At 45.9% G+C, this 24,589-nt stretch overlaps 1 protein-coding gene across 1 annotated transcript in view; it reads right to left on the bottom strand.

Annotated features, from left to right (window-relative positions):
• KLHL7 (kelch like family member 7) overlaps window positions 1-17,378 on the bottom strand; it is a 54,712-nt gene extending 37,334 nt beyond the window's left edge. Inside the window, exons 1-4 of the mRNA XM_068238648.1 lie at window positions 17,047-17,378; window positions 11,611-11,713; window positions 5,281-5,374; window positions 3,219-3,343 (exon numbers count right to left, since the gene is read on the bottom strand). Coding sequence (XP_068094749.1) covers window positions 3,219-3,343; window positions 5,281-5,374; window positions 11,611-11,713; window positions 17,047-17,169 — 445 coding nt within the window. The 5' untranslated portion in view covers window positions 17,170-17,378. The remainder of the gene's footprint in view (window positions 1-3,218; window positions 3,344-5,280; window positions 5,375-11,610; window positions 11,714-17,046) is intronic.
• Between the last annotated feature and the right edge of the window lie 7,211 nt (window positions 17,379-24,589).

The following is a 24,589-nucleotide window of genomic DNA, read 5'->3' as shown; positions in this document are numbered from 1 at the left end:
TTGGACTAGTCCATCTCCATTATCAGTATTTCCTTCATTCTTTACAAAAGCACTGACTAGAAAGTATCTATACAAAGAGGTCAGCCGGCCTTCCTACTCGTTTGAACACTATTTTGAGAGTTGGACTGCCGTTCAGTAAGTGCCTTTGTAGATAAATAACAGAGAATCCCCCATGAGGAGATAGAATAGACCAAAACCTGACAGATCTGCCAGATTTTTACTGCCTGCTGTAAATTACAATCACATTGGAGAAAAGTAATTTTATAGCGCATTTTACTCCAGGTCAAATTACATTTATATGCATTTTAAAATTTTAGAAGTTTCTTTTTGCTATAGAGGTCCTATAAAGGAAATCTGCCAAAAATCTGAGCGGCTGTCTGATGGAATCTGTCATTGTCGATAACATGACAGCTGTTTTGCTGTGAAGCACTTGTTCTGCATTAGTATATGAGGCCTGGATTTAGTATGGGGATTTCAAAATCAGACAATGACAGCTTCCATTGGACATGTTCAGCCTGATGTCACATTCTACACACAGGAATAGGCAAACGCTGGAGAGGCAGAGGTGTTCTGTTTGGAATAGGCTATAAATATCTGCTATGCTTCAAGCAGGGCAGTCAGTTTGTGAAATATGCCAGAAAGGAGGTGTGAATCAATTAACAGGCAGCATGAAACCATCAGTAGGTTCTCAGCATGGTCAGCAATCATTGTACAAGAGGACCGTCTCAAAAGCTGCAGCACAGAGGTCACCTGACCCAGGTGCTTCTGATGCACTCCTCAGAGAATACTCTTTACATTTTAGCAATCCATTATTTATAATGGCGGCAGCAGCAGTATCTAGAATGTGTCCATAACAGTACTTGTGTACTTTCTTAAACTGTATAACTCTCAGTGGCACTATAGGAGCAGCCAACATTGCTATGCAATATGTAAAGTTATATTTTAAGCCAAGTTTACACTATGGGACGTTGAGTAATGGCTGCACTATAATGAGAGCGTAAAGCCCACTGCATGTTATACCACCGAGGGAGGGTTGTAGTCTGATGGAGGCTTTACACGCTTAAAGTACTGATGTATCTGCCTGATGTCCAGGAACTAGGTTGATAAAGTAGGTCTTCTGGCCTCTGCCTGGAATCAGCTTCTTATTTTTAAAGCAGTGTGAAAAATCTTCTGAAAGTACATTTATACTCAAATTCTTTCACACTGCAGAAAAGCTGATTCCGGCAGTAATTTAAAGCATAGAGAACATAATACAGTAGAATCCCCTGTAAGGTACAGAGCAAACCTCTGCCAGGTTCGGCTATGAATTTGGAGGAAAAGTTACTCGATAGTGAATCTTGTTGCAAGTTAGCAACACCACTATCATGCAGCTTCATTTGAGATCCAGGACCAGCATGTATTGGGAGAAGGGTGGCTTTACATGCCACTCCTCCAAATCCAGGCATGAGTTTGGCATATAGAGGGGTACCGTAATTGACTCACCTGCATTAATTGCTTTACCCTCCTGGCGGTTAATTAATTCTGCCAAATAGGCAGAAATACATTTTTTTTTGTTTCATGTAAAGCTACCAGAGTGGTAGCTACATGAAACAACACTAGAGGGCGCATGTGTCCCTCTAGTGCGATCCTCGCCGTCATCAATAGCAAACAGGGGAAAGCGTATCTATAATGCGTTCCCGTTTGGCTTTTCCTGCTGCCATGGCGACGATCGGACTGACGTCATGGATGTCAGCCGACGTCCTGACGTCAGACGCCTCTGCTCGAAAGTCATTGGACCGGGGGCCTCTTCCGCTGCTGCGTGCGATCGCCGCGATCAAGCTGTACATGCGGCTAGCAAAGGGCTAGCTGCGCGTACAGCACTTTAAATGGGGCGAATCGCCCCACCAGGGGCTGAGATATCCTCCTGCGCGAGCTCAGCTCGGGCTTACCGCCAGGAAGGTTAAGAGGCTGCAGCTCACAGTGTACAGTGGGCTGTGTGTGGCGCAAGGAGGTTCCTGAGGAACTGTGCAGCAGAGAGGCTGCCAAGTGCAATGAAGTACAGAAGTGCTGGGGGTGGCATGCAGTGACCCTGAGGAGAACCTGAGGTAGGGTTGATACAGAAGCAGACAGCTGTATATCTTGTGTGCGACTATACCCCTGCTAAATATCCAATGTGGTGTATTTTTGTTGTTGTGGACATTGACTGACCAATAAAGCAGTGTTCTTTTAATTTACCTCCAAAAGACTCGCTGGCTGGTATGTTATGACCTCTTCTATGCTTTGATCTCCTCTGCCAACATGAGCTAAACATCACAACTTCCCCCAGAATGTCACACCCTTCAAGGTACCTGGACAAGTAGTTTACTAAATAAGGAATGGTCATACATTGTATAGTCATACAAGAGCATGGTTAGGACCCAAGGACTGAGTTTACTATTGCCAGAGGCTTACAATAACAAATATTCTACTGTATGCAAATTGGTATTGCAATAGGTGATACAGCAGAATCAAGTTATCCCCCACCCCTCGCCCCCCAAGAAAAAAAAGAGACATTTACACATTAACCTTCCTGGCGGTAACCCCGAACGTATCCGCGCCGCCGCAGAGCCCCCCCCCCCCCCTAGACCCCTGCACTGCCTGGCCTATCAGCACCAGGCAGCGCTAAGGGGTGGATCGGGTCTCCCTTAGACGTCACGACGTCGGTGACGTCACCCCGCCCCGTCGCCATGGCGATGGGGGAAGCCCTCCAGGAAATCCCGTTCTTTGAACGGGATTTCTTGATCGCCTATCGCCGGAGGCGATCGGAGGGGCTGGGGGGATGCCGCTGAGCAGCGGCTATCATGTAGCGAGCCTGCGGTGCGACGCTGAGTAGCGGCAGCAGTAGTTAATTAACCCGAAGGGGAAACGCTGATTCCCGATGATAAAATGCGCCAGGGTGCGTCGTACCGCAACGCATTGAAACGCAGCGTCGGGTGTGAAAGGTAAAATGAAAGTCTATGGACTTTCCTTTTACCTTGGTTAACGCAAAGTATAGACTTTGCGTTAAAACGCCGTAAAAGAAACTGACCTGAAACGAATATGTAAGTCGGGTGTTTACTTCAGTGGCTGCATATTTCCAGATGAGCGACCTGTCAGCCAGGTGACTAACCGGAGACCAGGCTTAGCAGAACCCATATTTCTCCTAGTAAAGAGTTATATAGACAAAGTTGCTCTAATATGAATACATATTCCCACATTACCTAGACAGTTTGAAGCATCCACCTGCTCTTTCAGGAAATCAACACACATCCTCTTGACAGGTTCTATCTGATACTGATTGGCTGCATCCAGGAGGGACTGTACATTGTTGCTATTCACTGAGATTCTGAAATGGAAAACACATTACAAGCAGCCTGAACAAAGGTATTGAAAAACACGGATTCAAGTTTTACATTACACAAGTTCTAAAGCCGAGCCAACCAAATTCATCTGAACCAAAACTAAGCGCCACTTTCAAGATTAGTTCGTATAAAAATAAGAATACATTAAGTATATAATAGCTGAGCAGTTCCTTAGAAGCAATTTACTATTACTGGGCAGTGTCTCTGTTTTCCTCAAATATGCTTCAGTTCTCCATGGCCACAAGATGTAGGGAAAACAATCAAACAACATTCTTTTAGCTTGCCAATCTGGTCCATGAGGACAGGATGATATAATACAGTTGCTGCAGGTATTTTACCTGCACTATCATGCCACTAATCTCTTGTTCTACCACCAGCCTGGACTGGTTATGTTCATGGATGCTTGTTGTAGACACATCATTGCATTCCAGCGGTTCTGAAGGTGTGTTTAGCTTACAGGGACAACAAAAGGATGGCTTGCATATTTAGCAGTAAAGCATTGTGGGAGACATCATATGCTCACTCCAACCTGAAAAATCACAAATGACTTCTGTTTTAAGAAGGCAAACTTCTGTTTTGCATAGCATCTTAGTAAGGAGGCTTTTTGGATTCAGGAGCAGGGTTGCTCTCACGAGTGATTACCTGTGATTCAAATGAGGCTAAATTGGCACAGGTGTGAGGCTTGCAACACAACCAATAGGATGCGTGCAAGCTGTTTGGAACCCAGGGTGGATGGCGGAATTATGGGTAAATAACCCCTTGTATCCCCGCCGAATTAAGACTCATTTGAATAAAGGTAATCACTCGTCATTACTCTTGAGAGCAACCCTGCACAGGAGTTCTGTTTCACCATAAGCTTGCTGGATAATATGTAACTCTGGGTATTTCAAGTCCTACCCCACAGAGCCACATTAATCCATGCCATGCACTGATGAAGATTGACCAATCCGAACAGCCTGTATGCATATTAGATTATTGTGGCTCTGTAATGTTAACAAGCTGACACATCACTGCATTCCAGCGGCTCTGGAGGTGTGTTTAGTTATCACGGACAACCAAGGGATAATTTGCATATTCAGTAGTGATGTATTGTGGGACATCTCAAATGCTCACGCCAACCTGAATAATTGCAAATGCCTTCTGTTGATGCCAAATCCTGCCTGGGTTCTCAGCAGAAATCAGGATTCATCAGACAAGGATACATTTTTCCAGGCTTTAACTGTCCCATTTTGGCGAGTCTGTGCCCACTGTAGCCTCACTGCCTCTGTTTTTGGCTGACAGAAGTGGAACTTGATGTGGATTAACATATTGTGCATTCTGGGGTTATGTTTCTGCTCAACACAGTCGTAAAGAGTAGTTATCTGAATGAGGCCTGGGGCCCCAGCAGCCATTTCAGCAATACTTTTGAATCGCCGACAATACCAAAAGTGCAAGGGTAATTAAAGTTGGGGGAAAAAAAATAAATAAATAAAAAGCATCGCAATTGCTGTACAATCACCAGCATTACATTAAGATGTGGTATGAGATCACACAAAAAATACTACCCATCATTTTGTAAGACAGGAGAATAAGGATGGTCAATAAGATGCAAAAAATTACCAGTTTATGCAAATTTTGTCTGCAAATATATGCATCTTGAAAATGGACCAATCGAATCCTGCTGAGGTGGGATTCAATTGGACCGTTTTCAAACTGTACTTGCATACATTTGCATATTCCTAAAATAACTCAGAATTATTTGCAAGTTCATTGACCATCCCTACAGGATAAATCATTGAGCAAGATGTGCCATGTCTACTCACATTTCATCATTACGGCAGTCTTGTATGAACAATCCAATACATTAAAAAAAAAAAACAATCTGGAGAAGAAATAGGAAAGCAGACAAGACAGACAGGAAAGCAGAAGATGCTGACAGTACCTTGCAGTGTATGCAAACTCCACCAGCTGCTCTATGATATCCGGCTCCGCATCTTTTAGCTCTACCTCAAAAGACTTTGATTCAATCATGTTGGCTAGGAAAAAATAAATACATTAAAAATGCAAATGTAATGCAGACTTAACCAAATCCATGTGCATATCCTTGTAGTCCAACTGCTGTTCACAGAAACGCAGATGGTATTATTTTCAGAGAAAGGAGAACATGAAATACATTCAGGATTCTCTGGCTGTTATTAGCAATGGACAGAGGAGAAATGGACAGATAATGGAGGATGAGAAAGAATAGCAGAATAGGAAATCCAACAATGCAAGGTCTGTAGAACCAAAACCCTTTCTGATAAAATGCAGGAAATAACACAGGCCTGCTTCCAACAATCACATAAGCCTATGCCAGACAAAGATCATTGCTACTGTAGGTCAGAGAGCACATTTATTTTACTGTAAGTTGTTAGAGAAACAGAAGTGAAAATAACGTAATGAATAAAAATTGCTTTTTTTATAATATTCATTTATAAATTATTTAGGTCTGGGACCCACTAGAGCAGTCTTGGCAGCGTTTTGGGATCGCCAACAATTCCCAAAACCGCTTTGCCAATGAAAGTGAGTGGTGGGGAACCCTATAGTTCAATTGCAATTAGGGGTCAATCGCAGGACATATAGCATTTTGAGCGCATTTGTGCTCAATGCTAAGAATATAAGGGCTGCTATATTACTTTTGCAGCGCTTTGGGGGGGGGGGGGGGGGCGCGTGCGATTGCAATTAAAATAAACTATGGCGCCCCTGACTATTATACTCACCAGCTTCCCGGATTTCCTACTTCTGTCTGTATCCCTGCCCCCTAAAGAAGAGGTCACAGGCGCTTCACTGATTGGTCCAAGAGAAGCCCCTATGATCTCTTCCTTTACAGGGTGGGGCTATGGACAGAAGCCAGACACCTGGTAAGTAAAATAATATTTATATATAAAAAAAAAAAAAAACCCTGAACGAAACACGCGACAAGATTTGTCGCCAACTCCGTGTCTAGGCGGGGCTTAGACGCGGAAGACACTACGCCATACGCACGTGGGAAGCAGCGTGATCCCGAGCGGAGGACGACGTGGATGACCGAGTGCGCGGCGGTCAGGACTAATAAGGCTGTCAGGGGACGTGTATGCCAGCTGGCCAACTAACGTGGGAGAGCCCGTGGGAAAAACTCTGTGCTCTGAACTTACCAAGGAGATTGTAAGTGTAATGGATTTTTAAATATTTTATTAAAGAAACAGTATTACGCTATGTGAGGCACTTTTTGTTGAGGTACCTTGCTGAAAAGAAATCCTGTTGGAGGGAATCTGAATTTGAATACAGCCTGAGTGGTGGGGGACAACCCGGGAACAGTCCCAAGGTGTCATTAGACCTGACAGTGGGTCTCAGCACACGGTGAGTGCATCTCACTGGGGTGTGGTGGTGGCTTTATCTGTCTAAAGAGTGATCAGCCTTGATGTGTATATGAACGGCTAGCAAGCATTGAGAAGTATATATGGACTGTCTTATGAAGAACTAGACTTGGAAGTGTAAAGTTTCTGACCAGATGATTGACTACTCTATGTAATAACACAGACATATGTGATTTATTAGCAAGTGTTTCAGTATTTCCATAGTGAATACGTGGGAGTATGTTGCAGACTGTGAGCGCCAGCCTCTGAGATATTATATTTGTGTGCAGAGGGGGCGAACGAGTTCTGAGAGGGGAAAAGCAATACGTAGGTATCAGCGCGCAGTGGGTTTTTTTTCTTCTTTCTTTTTTTTGAGCCCACCTCGGGCTCTTTTTAAGCACAGGTAGCGTCATGATTAGTCCTGACAGGTGATTGGTTAGTGAGAATTATTAGTTGGTGAGAGTTCTGAAGCCAGTACAAAATATACGTAGTTTCCCAGCACGCTAGGCTATGCATCACAGGGAGGGCAGGGGTACATTCAATTAACAGCAATACATAGATACAGAAAATATTTCTGATGCTTAAATCAGTTTTTGAAATAAATCAGAAAGACAAACACTGAGCTGGCCATCTACACAGGTACTGAGGGAGACTATTTTAGCCTAGATGGTGGAGGCTAAATATAACAGGGTTCATTTACTAAGGTTAGAAGAACAATGAAGAGCCCCAATGATCCAGAACTTGGACCACATTTATGAATGATTTACAGGGAACTAACCATCAAAACATAAACCACATCACACTGTTGCCATTACATGGACTGTATAAACCATTCCTGCAATTTAAGCCCTGGTTCGTCTTCCTTTTCAAGACTGTATTTCATTGAAATTAAATTACAGTAGAATCCCTTTATAGTAAACTCCAAGGGACCAGGCAAAGTAGTTTACTATATCAAAAACTGTCATACTCAAACACATAAAGTATACCGTAGTACTGCATCTTAATTCAGGCAATAATTGGGAGTCATTTTTTTTATTTTCAATGCATGAGCAAGTGAGCACAGACAGTGTCTAATAAGCTAGATCAAAATGCACAGCGCTCCATATGCAGGGAATCGCATGCAATAATCATGCAACAGCTTGAATGGGAAAGTATACGTCTCACCAGTTAATGCTGGTACAATACTTATAGTGTGCTCCTCCTCAGTCCACATTTCTGTGCAGCCTGGATGATACTGTAGCGTTGCAGCCATGCACACGCAAGTAAGGGATGACATGCAGTTCACTCAGTAATCAGGCAGCAGCTTACACAGGAAGCATAGGTCTCACCAGCTGGTGCTTCTGAGGTAATCCACGTAGGCCCAGAGTAGAGTGCAGATAGCCAGCAGGCTGCTAGTGGCTGCAGGCGCTCATGGGACTCCTACCTAAGTAGGTACCTAAACTTAAAGTTTTACTAAAGTTTTACTATATCAGAGTTTACTAGAATGAGATTCTAATGTAATAAGAAATGTGCTTTAAGAATGTCAAATACATTGTTTTTGCAAAATAAAACTGCAAAACTGCTGCAAAAGATCACAGTTAGTGAGTTCTTTACTGCCGACAGCATGCAGTCTCATTCAGTGATGAGCTAAAAGTTCGATTAACATGCTAAATAACTTCACTAGGTAAGGAAAAAATTATGGCTATCACTAACAAGAAGCGGTGTACGAATCAATAAACAGTCAATAATACCCCACAAAAAAAAAAAAAAATTAAAAAAAAGGCCTCAAAGGGCATACATCGTTTACCAAAACTGTAGTGTTCTTTTTTGGTGGAGTTAAAAGTAGAAGAATGTGTCATCAAAAAGGACAGCATATGTTCCTGAGTGGAAGTTAAACCTGTTATTCAAGAAGCACTTAAAGCCAAATTATAGCCTCCTACATACAATAAAACATAACAATCCTCACTCCCATCTCCCTACTGACCATAGATATCCTATCAGTGTTTATCCCAGAGTAATGTCATCCATGGGGGAGGGGCACCACAATATCACTCCCTCCCTTTTTCATAGTTATACTTGTCTGGCAAATTACTGGAGCAGGCTATAATTCTACTAAGGGAACCTGAAGTGAGAGGAATAGGGAGGTTGCCATCTTCATTCTTTTATAAACAATGCCTGTTGTCATGATAAGCATTAAGGTGGCCATACATCAGGTGACTTGGCGGCTGATCGACCATCCGATTCGATTATTATAATAGAATTGGATGAAAATAGGTGCTGCCAAGTGCATGCCCGACCGACAATGCGGCCAATTTCAGGACGAGAATTAGTCGCATTGTCGATCGCGTATGCTGCAAGATGTTGGGCTGACTTACTCGATTGGGTGCGTGGTGGGAATGGTGTGCAACTTCACGATGATCATCGAATGTGGCGAAACCCCTGGTGCTGTCCCCCCCCCCCCCAATGATAAATGTCCCCCTGGTGCCCAGTGCACGGTATACATTACCTGTCCCTCTGCTGCTCCGGATGTACTCTGCTGTCCATACACGCATGCCCCACATGATTTCCTAGTAAGGGCGCGCGTGTGACGTCACATACTTACAAGGAAACCACGTGGGGGGCACGTGTACGCAGAGGAGGAATCCTGGAAGCAGCGGGGGACAAGCGGAGGCCGCGGACAGGTAATGTATACCTGCACTGGGCAACAGGGGGACATTTACCATTGGGGACAGCCTCGGGGCGGCCAGATGCTGCGTCACAAAGCCGATTCCGGATCGATTGATCAGGAATCATCCATCCTGGGAGTATGGGCAGCCAACAGATCTCTCTCTTATCATATTCAATTAGAGTGAGATTTGTCTCTTGGTCGAATCTGCACATCATCGCTTGACGTATGGCTATCTTTAGGCTTCAGTTGTTTGAGTCACACACCTATAACAAGCATGCAGCCAGTGGAGTCAGACCGGAGTCATAGCATGCTCATTTTGGGCCAGACTTGAGGTATCAGAGGTAGAGAATCAATCAACACGGAATTGAAGAAACCGGCATGGTTTAGTAGAGAATGAAGATGGCTATACCTATACACACATATAAATCTGCAAGAATCATAAACAAAATGAATGATGAAGTGCAACATTTGTGCATTGCATGTGCATTGATTACACAAACTGTCAAACGCGTTTGTTGGGAAAAGACCTAATATGCAGGAACTTGCCTCTTGTAAGCGGAACATGCATCTTTTGGCCAATGATCATTCCTTTGGCTAAGGATATGTGAATACACTCGAATTGTGGAATACTATGGGCTGCATAAACCCATATGTTTTGATCATTTTGTTCAAGAAATATATTTACACTGTTGGTAATGCTAAGTACAGGTTTTTATAAAGACCCTTTGGTGATCATTAATTTCTTTTCAATTCAAGAATTACAAATAAATTTTTTCGATCGGCTACCATTTAAAAAAAAATTGGATCAATGTACCACACAAGTGTTCAATTCTTCCCCAATTATGGAAAAAAAATGAATGAAAAATTGCTTGGGTCCATGCATTAAAGTGACACCGAAGTGAAAAAACAAAAAAACAATGATTTGTATGTGTAGTACTGATAAGACATTAGTAGCAAAGAAAATAGTTTCATATTTTTTAGATATTTAACTTGCATTGCATAATTCTGTCATATATTTGCAATTACAAGCCACCCTCTGTATTTTAAACTAGAACACAAGCAGAGCTAATGAACGTTTCAACTTCCCTGCAGTAAAATCTTATCTACATCTGTCTCTGTTTCTGTGATGTATAAGTGCCCCAGTAAAAAGCACCAAAGTTGGGTCAGAGAGCTCAGAGATGCTCTTTTGCATAGATAACTGAAGTTTCTTAACTCTTCCTGTACTGGAAACAATATAAGACTCATATCTGTGCTACTAATGTTCTATTTCTTAGCTGTACTGCACATAAAAAAAAAATCATATAAGTTTATTTTCACTTCAGATTCCCTTTAAAGTGAGTGGGAATCATGTAAAAAAATAAATAAATAAAATAAAAAGTATTCCCTCTTCTTACCTAAGGAGAGGGAAAGCTCTGGGTCCTACATAGCCTTCCCTCTCCTCTCCTGGTCCCCGTTCCAGCGCTTGTTCCCCCATTGCAGTAATCAACCAATTTAGTCAAATACTGCTGTCTCCCCTGCCGAAAGGATACTTAGAAAGTCTTCGGATGCCCGAGTGCTCCCGAAGACGGGCCGCTCCACACTGCACACGTGCAAGCGCCCTCTTCTCACATATTCGCGCATGCAAAAAATTTGAAGCCGGGACTCAGACTCGGCTCCCAAAGACTTCTGAAGTCCCCCGTGGCAGAGGATTCAAACAACTATCAATTTTCCTGTATAACTGATTGCTGTAAAATCAGATTATGTTAGTGCAAGCTTTCTCAACCAGGGTTCTTTGGCATTTTCCCCCCATCGTGTGTGAAGTATAATAGAGCACATTGTAATAGGGCTTACTGTAAAAAGAAGCACTAACTTGGGGGTCAGAATAATAATGAGCACAGTGTAATGCGTGGCAGTGTAATAGGAGTTAGTGAAATTAACAGCCTCACCTACTTTTAAAGACCATGCCTCCGGAAAAATAAATGCAGGTGTTCCTCAAGATTAAAAAATTGTTTGCAGGGGTTCCTTGAGATCCAAAAGTTATTTGCAGGTTTCCTCCAGGGTAAAAAGGTTGAGAAAGGCTGTGTTAATGTATGGTGCGAGGCCACCTTTAGTGATGGGAATAGTCTGATTATCTGCTGTACACAGCTACAAGACGTGTATCAGCACTATATAAGTGTAGGATAATAAGATTAATGTATTTGCAGGAATCTCTGATACTGAAGAGGTACCCCATTTCATCCATCCACTATAGCTATGTATGGAAAATACTTACTGGTAAACATCAGGTTAAAGAAATGACTGGCAGCTGCCAAAACCACACGATGAGCTGGGATCTTTCTGTCCTGCACCATCAGAATGACATCGCACAAGGTTTTCTAGAACATAAATACAAACAATGATGTGGGGAGAGAAAGAAAACACACACACCATAATACAGGACAATATCACATCATGCAACATATACTGTAACAGCAAGTATAACACAGCAATAAGATAAAGTGCAGATTTTATTTTGGTATCTCATAAAGATCTACAGTATCACAGCTAAATAAAAAGTTTGGTTGCCTAGAATGCAGGAATGAAACGCTTGCTGTAGGTAGTAAACAACTCAAAGGGACCCTGAGCACTTGTTAAAAATTAAATAGGGGTTTCCTCCAGACAACCGTAGGCCTCAAGGTCCCCCGGCGTCCACCTGGCGGCGTGATGACGCACATCGGCAAAGCGGGAAGCAGGCTTGACAACTTCAGGCCGAAGTCGTCCCATAATGGACCTTGCGGCCTACAGTGGACTGGAGAAAGCCCCAGGTAAGTCACCATTTCATTTTTTCATTTTTAACAAGTGCTCAGGGTCCCTTTAGGGCCCATACACATGCCTGACTTAAAGAAAACGTGAACTGAAAATTAAAAGTCAAAATAAGCATACACAAGTATACTTACCTTCCATGTAGTCTACTCCTCAGTGTCTTTCTCCTGTCCCGCGACCTGTTTGTTCACTGTGATCAAGGGAATTTTCCGTCCTCCATTTTGAAAATGGCCATTATCCATAACAGCTTTCTGGTCAGCACACAGTTAAACTGTAACATCGCCCACTTGAGCCATAGGGAAACATGGACATTACCTGGTACATCAGTTTTCCTCTCAGCTATAACTGACAGCAACTGATATTTTACTGACAGCAACTGATATATTTCAGATCTGACAAAATCTTGTCAGAACTGGAAGGGATTATTGTCAGAAGAAAATGGTGAGCTTCTGAGAGGAACTGATGGCAAGGTTCAACAGCATTGAGAAAATGAAAAAGCTTTTATACATACATGGGGCTTCCTCCAGCCCCATAAGCCTGGATCGCTCCCAAGCCGCCGTCCTCCGCTGCCTCTATCGCCGCTACCGGGTCCCATCACTTCCGGCGGACGCCGCCAATTTTCCGCATGCACAGGGGCTCCCTCCATATCCTTACGCATGCGCTTGCGTAGTATGGAGGCGCATGCTTAAGGAAATGGAGGCTCCCTTAGGAATCAGGCTGATTCCTATTGGAGGAAGGTTCCTGCAGTAACGAATGAGAGAGGCTTTCAAACTATCCCAGCGCCAGCCTCGGACAGGCCCACCGAACCACCGATGGTCCCATCGGTGGGCCCCGGCCGTCCCGCCTCCTGGGGGCCCCAGTGCTAAAAAGGAGGGGGGCTAAGCGCAGGAAGGGGGGACATTGTGCACAGATCGGCGGGGAGGGGCGGAAGCCTCCCCCCCCCTCCCTCACCTAGGGGCCCCCCTTCCGCGCTCCCCCCCCTCTCCAGAATTACAGCCAGCGGGGAAGAATCACTTAACGGCATGAGTTACGGAGATGAGATCCGTAGCTCTGCGTGCCGCTGGCTGGTCTGCTCTGGTTCCTGAACTGACTGTCCAATCACGCTCTCGCAGGAAGTACTGCGAGAGCGTGATTGGACAGTCAGTTCAGGAAGCAGAGAGCAGACCAGCCAGCGGCACGCAGAGCTACGGATCTCATCTCCGTCATGCTGGTAAGTGATTATTTGCCGCTGGCTGCAATTCTGGAGGGGGGGCCCCTAGGTGAGGGAGGGGGGTTTCTGGTCACTGCTGCCCACATTACGATTTTCTGGTCACTGCTGCCCACATTAGGATTTTCTGGTGTCTGCTGCCCACATTACGATTTTCAGGTGTCTGCTGCCCACATTGCGATTTTCAGGTGCCTGCTGCCCACATTACGATTTTCAGGTGTCTGCTGCCCACATTACGATTTTCAGGTGACTGCTGTCCACATTGCGATTTTCTGGTGACTGCTGCCCACATTACGATTTTCAGGTGTCTGCTCCCCACATTACGATTTTCTGGTCACTGCTGCCTACATTGCGATTTTCTGGTGTCTGCTGCCCACATTACGATTTTCAGGTGTCTGCTGCCCACATTACGCTTTTCTGGTGACTGCTGCCCACATTGCGATTTTCAGGTGTCTGCTGCCCACATTACGATTTTCTGGTGTCTGCTGCCCACAGTACGATTTTCTGGTCACTGCTGCCCACATTGCGATTTTCAGGTGTCTGCTGCCCACATTACGATTTTCTGGTCACTGCTGCCCACTTTTGGGGGGGGTATCTGGCACCAACCTGATTGCATTTTGGGGGGTATCTGCCGCCAATCTGATTGCATTTTGTGGGGGTATCAGCCGCCAACCTGATTGCATTTTGTCGGAAAATCTGCTGCGATTTGACTACTTGATGAATTATCATGAGGCATGTAACTACTTGAATATTTTATCTAAAATGTATCTGGTCGGACCTAATCTCTGTGAATAACACCGCTACTTATGTTGTGTTTTTTTTTTTTTTTTAAGTCTGCCCATGACTCATCGTGACCACGCCGATGTTCCAGTGCGTGGTGACACCCATTTACTTTCGCTGCGGCGCGCTGCGCGCGCCGCATGTGGACATATCCCTATTGGAGACTGTCCTCAGAAGTGCTCACAATCTTTTCCTTACCATAAACTCATGCAAAATTTCTAGAGTACATGTGTATGTGAGCCCAAAATGGGGGGGGGGGGGGGGGTGGCGAGGAGGAGGGGATCGGGGGGGGGGGGGGGGGGCCCCAGGCTGAAACTTCCTTGGTGGGCCCTTAGTGTCCCAGTCCGACCCTGCCCAGCGCTACCCGGGGCTGAATACGCAGCACACGCGGGTGTATGCGCGGGACTACTTACTTGCCGAGTGCCGATACTAGTATAACGGTCTGTAACAGAACCACCCGATCCTCTCCCTCTGCAGGACACCGTCGTGCGGGCCACATAAACTGGCCTCGCGGGCCACGAATGGCCCGCGGGCCGTAGGTTGGGCACAGCTGACCTAGACCATACTAGTTCTGAAATGCCACCTCAGCATTAGTAGGGGTGTTGAAAAGAGAGAGGAAAAAACATATCTAAATGTTTAAATTGACTTTAACTACACATTATGACATTCACCCAAAATACACAAATACTTCATATTTAGGGCTATCAGCAAATCATCAGCATACCGAATACAAGACCTGGATCGGGCATCGCTGTGCCTGCGCTGGCCCGCTGCGCGCATCCTACAGCACGTGACCGTGAGTGTTCTACGCATGACATCACAATGACATCATGCGCAGAGCACTCCCGGCCGCTGGCTGTAGGACGCGAGCAGCCAGGCCAGGGCATGCACAGTTATGCCTGACCCAGAAGAGGGTGATGGAGAGCATTTAGAGACAGAGAGGGGCAGAATGGAAAACGGGGGGGGGGGAGCAATGAGCATGACAGCTCGCCACACATGCCTGCTCCGTTTCTCCTATTGATTTTTGCTCTGGTATCCTTTAAAGAAAACCTGAGACGACAAAATGAAAAGATCTGATACTAACCTGGGGCTTCCTTCAGCCCTATAAGCACTGCTGAGTCCTTCACCGTCCTCCCGAGTGCCTCCGTTCTCCTGCTATCAGTCCCGGTAACTGGCTCAGCTATGCCAGTTGGGCTCTTCTGCACATGCACGGAGCCACACATATGCAGAAGAGACCAACTGGTGCGACTAAACCAGATTAACGACACCAATTGCCAGAGAACGGAGGCACTCGGGAGGACGGCAGGGGACACATCCGTGCTCATGGGGCTGGAGGAAGTCCCAAGTATAAGGGCCCGTTTCCACTGCTGCGGAAATCAGGCCTAATCCACATTGTTTGTCCGCAAGCAAATCGTGCTGGGAAACTCTGCCATAGGGGAAAATGCTGTCGTCCGAATCGCTTGCTTAAGCGATTTGGCTGACATTACAGCATTTTTTCATGTGGGAGGCAGTTAATCCCATAGCTTCATTCGGCTGCATACTCGCACAGGAAGGAATTGCCACCGCACATCTCGCAGGGCGCATGGCAGCTAATGGAAATGGGGCCTAAAATCTTTACATTTTGTCATCTAAGGTACTCTTTAACCTCCCTGGCGATACAATAAAATCGCCAGTGAGGCGGCGCAGCACTTTTTTAATCATGTAGCTAGCCTAGCGCTAGCTACATGATAGCTGCTGTGCAGCGGCATCCCCCCACCCCTTCCGATTGCTTCCGGCGATCAGAGCAAACAGGAAATCCCATTCAGAACGGGATTTCCTGTTTGGCTTTGCCCGTCGCCATGGCGGCGATCGGGATGACGTCATCCACGTCATGGTGTCTGGGGGGAGTCCCGATCCACCCCTTAGCGCAGCCTGGCGGTGATTGGCCAGGCTGCGCACAGGGTTTTGGGGGGGCCTCTAACGCGGCGGGTAGCGGCAAATCAACGGCGATCGGCTTGTACACGCAGCTAGCCAAGTGCTAGCTGCGTGTAACAAAGCAAAAAGTGTGCAAATCGGCACACCAGGGGCTGAGAAATCCTCCGCGGTGGCTTACCCCGAGCTCAGCTCGGGATTATCGCCCAGGAGGTTAAAAGGGGTTCTGTGTAGGGGGCGAAAATGACAAAATTCGACACTTACCTGGGGCTTCCTCCAGCTGTCATGTCCCGCGCCATCCTCCTCCGATCCTCCATTCCCCACCGCTGGTCCCGGTCTCATCTAGTGCCTACCTAGACTGCAGTTGCGTGCGTGCTCGTTCCCACGCGTGTCATCGGGAGCTTACTGCACATGCGCAGTACAAGAAAACTTTGTACTGTGCCTGCGCAGTAAGCTCGCGATGACACGCGCGGGAGCGAGCACTATTCATCTTTTTAGATGAATATTAGACCGGAAGCGAGGAATGGAGATCGTAGGACGGCGCAGGACATTACAGCTGCTGGGGGCCAATAGAAGCCCCAGGTAAGTGTTGGATTTTATCTTTTGAGCCCCTCCACAGAACTCCTTTACAGTGCATACACACATCCAATTTTGATGTGTATTGGAACTGTATAAAGGGATGGGGGCAACTTGACAACAGATAACTATATGGGGGACAGAGGGGGTAACTAGACACCAGGGAGCTATATTTGATTTGCTGACCAGTTTTACAACTTCCATATGGTATGAGATCCAACATACTATGAAAAGATTGTACAGCTGAGCTCACATACTACATGGTTGTGGTTAAACTGGTCAGTCAAAATTGCATGTGTGTACCAGGCTTTATTTTCAGTCTGCTGTGGGAAGCTTGACTGTCTGGCCTGCACAAGTTTGGTGGTTAGCAGGCCAGGTTGGGGCTATACGAGCAGCCCACGTCATGTAAGGACATTGCAGAGCCTAGCTTACCTGCTTCCTCATCACATTCATCACTCCCATAAAACTAGCCAGAAGCTTGGCTTCCTCCCTGGCGGCGAATTTCTTCTCAGTTTTCTTCTTGTTGGGGTTCTTCTCTGTGCCCTGCGCTGCCATTATTCTACAAGACCGCCCTCACTCCACCCGCTGCCCCCTGGAGGCACAATAACACGGCGCCCTGCACCCGGGAGACGCGGCTCACCCTACAGGCCGGGGTCTGCGCTGCCATTGGCTGCTGATGACGAGGCGCACAACTCTACCAGCGAGGATTGGCTGGGCTGTTGCAACGGCGCATTGTTTTCCATTCCTCTGCCGGGGACGTCACTCGGCGCCGGGGTAGCTGGGGGCGGGATGAGTGCGCCGAGACTCGCGTACAGACGCTGAGTGACTGGCTACAGGACTTCCAGAGCAGAGCAGTGCTGTGGATTCTGATTGCTGGATCTGAGTGGGACGCCGCTGCACTTTTGCTCTGGCTTCTTCTTCACCTGACTGCGAGGCTTTTATAAAGAAATTCCTGCATAAACAAATTACACATTCACTTTTGAGAGGTATTTTTGGTAACCAGCAAGAGTGTTTCTGCTTTCTAGCAGAAATTAAGGCAGGGGTCACACTTGTCTTTCAGTTTCTACACTTTGCAGAAAACTGAAAGACAAGTGTGACCCCTGCCTTACAGCAGCTAATGTAATTTATAGAGAAAACTGACAAATTGCGCAAGATGTCAGTTTTTTTTCTGCATGCGAAATCTGCATGAAAGTGTGACCTTGCTTATTGATTAACATGCGTTCTCAGTTGAAGTCAGTTTTTCTGTGCAGAAAACGCGTACGAAAGCCGGTAAGTGTGACCCCTGCCTAAGGGCTTCTTCACACTGCCAGCGTTTTTGGCTTTTTTTCACCTGCGTGCGGTTTTTAAAAACGCTGAAGAACGTATTGGTCAGGAGAAGAAAAAGTGTGAGGTGTCTGCATCAATGAATCATCCAAAAGCTGAAGCCCTAGATTACCAGGGCAATCTTATGAGGGAGGTAGAAAGCACCCAGGCATGGGCAAACTTGGCCCTCCAGCTGTTAAGGAACTACATATCCCACAATACATTTGACTTTGAGTCATGACTGTGGCTGTCAGACTCCTGCAATGCATTGTGGGACTTGTAGTTCCTCAACAGCTGGAGGGCCAAGTTTGCCCATGCCTGCGGACACTGGTGTTGCTAGACACGTTTATGAGAGGGGGGGGGGGGGGGGGGGGGACGACTAGATGTCTGTGAACTGTATAATGCTGGAAATACACCATGAGTTTTTTTTTTGGCAGATAGATGTCTCGATAGGTAATTTCTGACTGGTCTGATCTGATTTTGATCTTTTTCCTGAATGATTTTTTCATAGAAGTGAATGGAAATCGATCAATCATAAAATCGGCCAGGAAATCTGCCGAAAAAAACTGTGTTTTCCCAGCATAAGGGAGTGGGCCACTACACCAGAAGACTGTATAGGGGAGTGAGGGGGCTACTAGAGACCAGGGGACTGTAAGGGGAGGGGCCACTAGACATGAGGGACTTTATAAGGGAGGGAGGTGGCCGCTATACTTGAGGTTGGCCTGTGACTTGGTCCCAGTGTTCAATTTTGTTGGAAGTATCAACAGAATTATTACCTTAATTTGCAGTGTAGTAAAACAACCTCGATCTGTCACTGTGTGTAGAACATGATGATAATGGGATTATCATTTCCCTGTGGAATGGGATTATCATTTCCCTGTATTCTCTCTGTTCTAAGTATGCTGCATTTCCTGTTGGTGGTGTATGATATATCTCTGCAGGTTTTCCTTCATTCTAGCTTGTTATACTGGGTGTCTATCTGTGTCTACAGAACACTATGCTCCAACAAATTTCAGCCCACTTAGTATTTGAGTATGACATTCCTGCTCTGATGGTGCTCCAGAGGCTTCCCAGATCCTCCTCAACCTCATAACTGCTGCCTGGGACCCTCTTCTTTTGGCCACACTCCCATCTGCGTACGAGCGCATCTCTACTGGGCATGCGTGAGTTTGGTCCACGCATGCACAGTAGAATGAAGCCACATGCATGCAGGGCATGAGTGGCTACGGAGTATGCATGGACCACACACACTCACCCTATACGGATGCGTTCATACAAGATGGGGGTGCAACCACAAGAAGCATATTTCACAAGCTCTAATCGAATATACTTAGAGGGACCCAGTACTTAAACAATGGGCTTCATGAGAACCGGGGAAGCCTCTAGACTGTCCAGGGTATTCCTACTATTGAGGTAAGTATCTAATTTTATTTCCTAAATCTACTAAATCCAGGTACTCTTCAAATTCTGGTGGTTCTGGGTAGTGATGTAGTTACAGAGCAACAGACACCACTGCAAATTACCAGACGTCACTGTAATTATCAATTCCGTATTTTATACCAGTGCCTATATTTGGTGTACACCATTGTCGGTGTTATTACCCTATGTTTGTTTCTTAACCCTCCTGGCGGTCTATTAGAAACCGCCAGGGGGCAGCGCAGCAGTGTTTTTGTAATTTTTTTATTTTTTTTTTAAATCATGTTAGCCGCTGTGCAGCGGCACCCGGCGATCGGCAGGTAGCGGTGGCGATCGGAATGCACACACAGCTAGCAAAGTGCGTGTTACAAAAAAACCCAATTATGCGAATCGGCCCAGCAGGGCCTGAGAAATCCTCCTGCGCGGCATAGCCCATGCTCAGCACGGGCTTACCACCAGGGAGGTTACATAGCATCTGAGGACTTTGGATCTTATCACTGGAGCGTGTAGTGCTCTGTAGCATTGGACCCTGTATGTAAGTTTTTGGGACGATTTCCCTATAATGGCACTTATAGGGAAATCTCAAAACGCTTGAAAAAGCGGTTGTTATAGCGATTTCCCCAGTGCTTTTAAGAATAAATACATTGTATTTATTCTTTTCCGGGTCAAAGAGTTTACTTCCTGGCTTGCGTCGGGATCTGAAAAAACAAATCGCTCTGCAAAAGTGATTTGAAAAATGCTTTACACAAAATAGCAATGTAGGTGAAGTGAGGAGCACCTTAGCATAGATAGGTGTGCCACGACCCCGTCCCAGTGTCTCTTGGGACCACAATGTCCAAGCAATACAGATGGGTCAGCACCACCAAAAGTAAACAAAGCTCTTTTATTGTTACAGCTGTAACAGACGCTGTTTCGGGCTGAAGAGCCCTTTATCAAACTGTGAGCAGTTTGATAAAGGGCTCTTCAGCCCGAAACAGCGTCTGTTACTGCTGTAACAATAAAAGAGCTTTGTTTACTTTTGGTGGTGCTGACCCATCTGTATTGCTTACACAAAATAGCACAAAATAGCAACGTGCAAGTAAGCGCCAGGATGGGGGGAAAAAAATCACGCAAAAAATAAAAAATCACTGGCGTCAGCGATTTTTGATTTTAGATGTGAACAAAGCCTTATGCAGAAAACAGCTGATTTTACTGATTATTAAAATGCCAATTCGCTAAGCCTATTACCGCACTGAAAAGTAAAATTACCAGCTAGTGAGGTAAATTACCGACTTGTGCAGTAAATACATCTCAGTAAATGTCAATTCACAAAGATTGAATTCACATTTGGCAAATCAAGTAAAAGTGTTTGATATTTATCTCCAGGTCTGACGTGTCAGTAACTTACAGTCTCCATGCAGAGAAGTTGACAGATGTAGCAGACAACCAATAGGGAAACTTGCATCACATTGGTAGTATTATCTCGCCCTCACAAATGGAACAAACCCATAGTCTTTAAGTGGAGTGTGACAGCTAAAAAGTCGGATGACACCCTCTATGCAGTATTCAACAAGGAAAAAAGCTGGCACGTCCTAAGTTAATCTTTATTGGTTCCATGTAAAAAATATGGCCAATGTTTTGGAGCCACATAGGACCCCTTTATCAAGGCAATATTTGCTCATAGGTAAAGATCTACAGATATGTTTCTGCAGATCTTTGCCTCTAAGCAAATATTGCCTTGATAAAGGGGTCCTATGTGGCTCCGAAATGATGGCCATATTTTTCACACTAGAGAGTTTTGCCAGCGATTTTGGCAAAACGCTCAAGCACTATCGCTTTTTAAAGCTCTAGTGCTATAATACCCTATGGGCCCATTCTTACTTGGGCGATTTGCGTTAATCGCCGGCCATTAACGCAAATCGCCAAACGCAAACGTGTAGCCTGCACCATTTTCAGGCAATTTCCCGGCGATCGCGTTTCAGTGCTATAGAAGCGCTAAACGCGTTCGTGGAAAAATCGCAGTGTCCAGTGATTTTTCTGCAGAAAAATCACTCCCGCAAATCGCTGGCGTTATGCGCTTTTAAGTGTGAATGGGTCCTAACTTTGGACGTGCCAGCTTTTTTCCTTGTTGAATAACCAATAAGGAGAGCCACACAGCCTTGCTTTTCACACTATTTGATCCAATGCGCTGGCGGGCAGGAGTTTAGAACGACAGAGCAGGAAAAAGAGACATCTAAAAAAGCTTTTCTGTATCCCTTTAGATGTGCATTTCTGTATACTGGTTCACAGAACAGCTCCCTCTAGTGAGCATGTATGCACATCTAAAGGTGTGCACTGGACAGAAAAAACACCAACTCATGCAGCTCTTTAAAGTAATTGTGAGTCGTGCTTACAAAAAAAAAAGTAAAGCCAGATACTTACCTAAGGAGAGGGAAGGCTCTGGGTCCTAATGAACCTTTCCTCTCCTCTCCCGGTCTCCTCAGTGCTGTGCAGGATCCCCCACGGGGGACTTCATAAGTCTTCAGGAGCTGAGTCTTCCCGAAGACAGCCGGCTCCATACTGGGCATGCGCGAGTGAGGGTGCTCACGCGTGCACAATATGGAGTGGCCAGCCTTCGGGAGCACTCGGACTTCCAAAGCCTCCCTTCGGCGTTGGAGATGGCAGCATTTGACCAAATTGGTTGAATGCTGCTATGGGGGATCCTGCGCCATAGTCCCTGCACTAATCTTCATCCTTGCAGGAGCGCCTCTCTGTGATCTGGCACATGTTATTATGTAATAACATGCCCTGGGTCACTAAGAAGATGCGGCCAGGTGAGGATGAAGATGAGAGCGCACAGAGCAATGGAGCAGCACCGCCCATCCTGTGAGCTGGTCAGGAGCCGCTTTCATTGACTCCTGACAGTGTGATCAATGTAAGCCAATGGGAGTTGCTTACATGGATGAACAGGATCAGGAGCCACTATGCAGTAGTGGCTGGATAGTGTAAGTAGTGGCTGGATGGTGTAATGGTTAAGGGCTCTGCCTCTGACACAGGAGACCAGGGTTCGAATCTCGTTCAGTAAGCCAGCACCTATTCAGTAGGAGACCTTGGGCAAGACTCCCTAACACTGCTACTGCCTATAGAGCGCATCCTAGTGGCTGCAGCTCTGGTGCTTTGAGTCCGCCAGGAGAAAAGCGCGATATAAGTGTTCTGTGTTTGTTTGTTTGAAATCGGCTCCTGACCGTCTCACAGGCCTCTGCTGTCATAGAGACAAGTGAGCTGCGGTGGGGAGACAGTGACGAGATCAGCGGGATCGATGAAAGCGACAAGAACACGCGGCGACGGTATTAGAGCATCAAAACAGGGCGTAAATTTAAATCACCGCCGTCTGGAAGCGGTTAAAAGAATTTAGACTCCTTGATGCCTGGAATCTGTGAATGAGGCTTGCGCCACACTAGGCTGGAGCAGGTAGCATACCTGAATTGCTCCTGAGGTCTTCTGGTGGTGTTCAGTACCACCTTTTTTTGCGTTGCGTTGTAATGCTGCGTTGCTACTTTAATGTCACATTACATTGCAACGTCCCACAGTTATTAAGCCCTCACACTGAACATTCATGTATCTAGTGCAGTGGTTCCCAAACTTTTTGAAGTCGTGACACATCACCCCAAACGATCAGATCTCCGTGACGCATCACATATGTATAATAGAAAAATACTAATAATAACGATGAAATGGATGGAAAGAGTAAATTATCTTGAATACACTTAAAAATTAAGCCAAGAACATTTCAGGAATATTAATAAAAGCAATCAGTGGGTAACTTAGCCCCACCCCCCTCCCCCAATTTGGAATGATCACACAGCACCAGACAATTTGCACCGCACATTACAGTGACAGTGTGCCCCCCCCCCCCCCCCCTTCAAAAGTGCCCTCAGACTCAGTATAGGTAGGTAGGTAGATAACCAGGAATAGGTGCCCCCCATATGAAGTCAGGTATAGGTGCCCCCAGTATAGGTAGCCAGGTGTAGGTGCCCCCAGTATAGGTAGCTAGGCATAGGTGCTCCCAGTATAGGTAGCCAGGTGTAGGTGCCCTCAGTATAGGTAGCCAGGTGTAGGTGCCCTCAGTATAGGTAGCCAGGTGTAGGTGCCCCCAGTATAGAAAGCCAGGTATAAGTGCCCCCAGCATAGGTTAGCCAGGTATAGGTGTCCCCAGTATAGGTAGCTAGACATAGGTGCTCCCAGTATAGGTAGCTAGGCATAGGTGCTCCCAGTATAGGTAGCCAGGTATAAGTGCCCCCAGTATAGGTAGCCTGGTATAGGTGCTGCCAATATGGGTAGCCAGATATAAGTTCCCCCAGTATAGGTAGCCAGGCATAGGTGACCGCAGTATAGGTAGCCAGGTATAAGTGTGCTCCCAGTATAGGTAGCCAAGTGTAGGTGCCCCCAATAACCTGTGCTGGTGGCTCACTCACCAGCTCCATGCATTCCAGGGCTGACATCACTCTTCAGCACCCCGCTCTGTCTCCCACCTCGCTGTTCTATTCTGCATCGCTCTCCACTCATAGAGCAGGGCAACAAAAAATGGCCGCCGATGTCTGCATTTCTTGTAGCCCTGCTCTAAATACAGACGGAAGGGAGCATGAGGTAGAACAGAGAAGCAGGGATGCCAGGGAGGTAGATGGAGAGGACAGTGTCAACGGCGTAGCAATAGGGGGTGCAGAGGTTGCAACCGCATCGGGGCCCTTGGGCCAGAGGGGCCCTCCCTCAACTGCAGTATTAGTTCTTTATTGGCCCTGGGCTGATAATAATCACTTCTATAGATGCTTTGAATAGTAGTAATCATTAACAAACTGTTCTCCATCCCCTTCTTGCACCTCTGACACTGTGATTGTTCTTGGCAGATTTTAGTGCGCCGTATCCATGGCTACAATTACTAGGTAATGCCTAAGGCCACATACACACATCAGACCATAGTCTTTTGAAAATGAAAGATCACAGACCAATCTTACCACCCTTCATGTAGTATAAGAGCCATACTCTACACAGTCTTTTCTATGGAGCTGAACTCCACATCAGAAAAAAATCTTTGCTAGATGCTGCACACACAGATGTTGTACAGACACAAAAGATCAGTATCTGCCAAAGATCTGTTACTGCCAAAAATCCATTCCTGCAAATTGCAATGACAGTCTATGAGATCTGCAGATCATCATACACACATGATTTAACTGACATTCATCTGCAGATCAGATCCACCAGGATGGATTTTCAGATCTGCGGATGATTGCTTGATCTG

This window comes from Hyperolius riggenbachi, chromosome 5, assembly GCF_040937935.1.
Source record: "Hyperolius riggenbachi isolate aHypRig1 chromosome 5, aHypRig1.pri, whole genome shotgun sequence".
Classification (NCBI taxonomy): domain Eukaryota; kingdom Metazoa; phylum Chordata; class Amphibia; order Anura; family Hyperoliidae; genus Hyperolius; species Hyperolius riggenbachi.
This window is presented reverse-complemented; position numbering and strand designations above follow the sequence as displayed.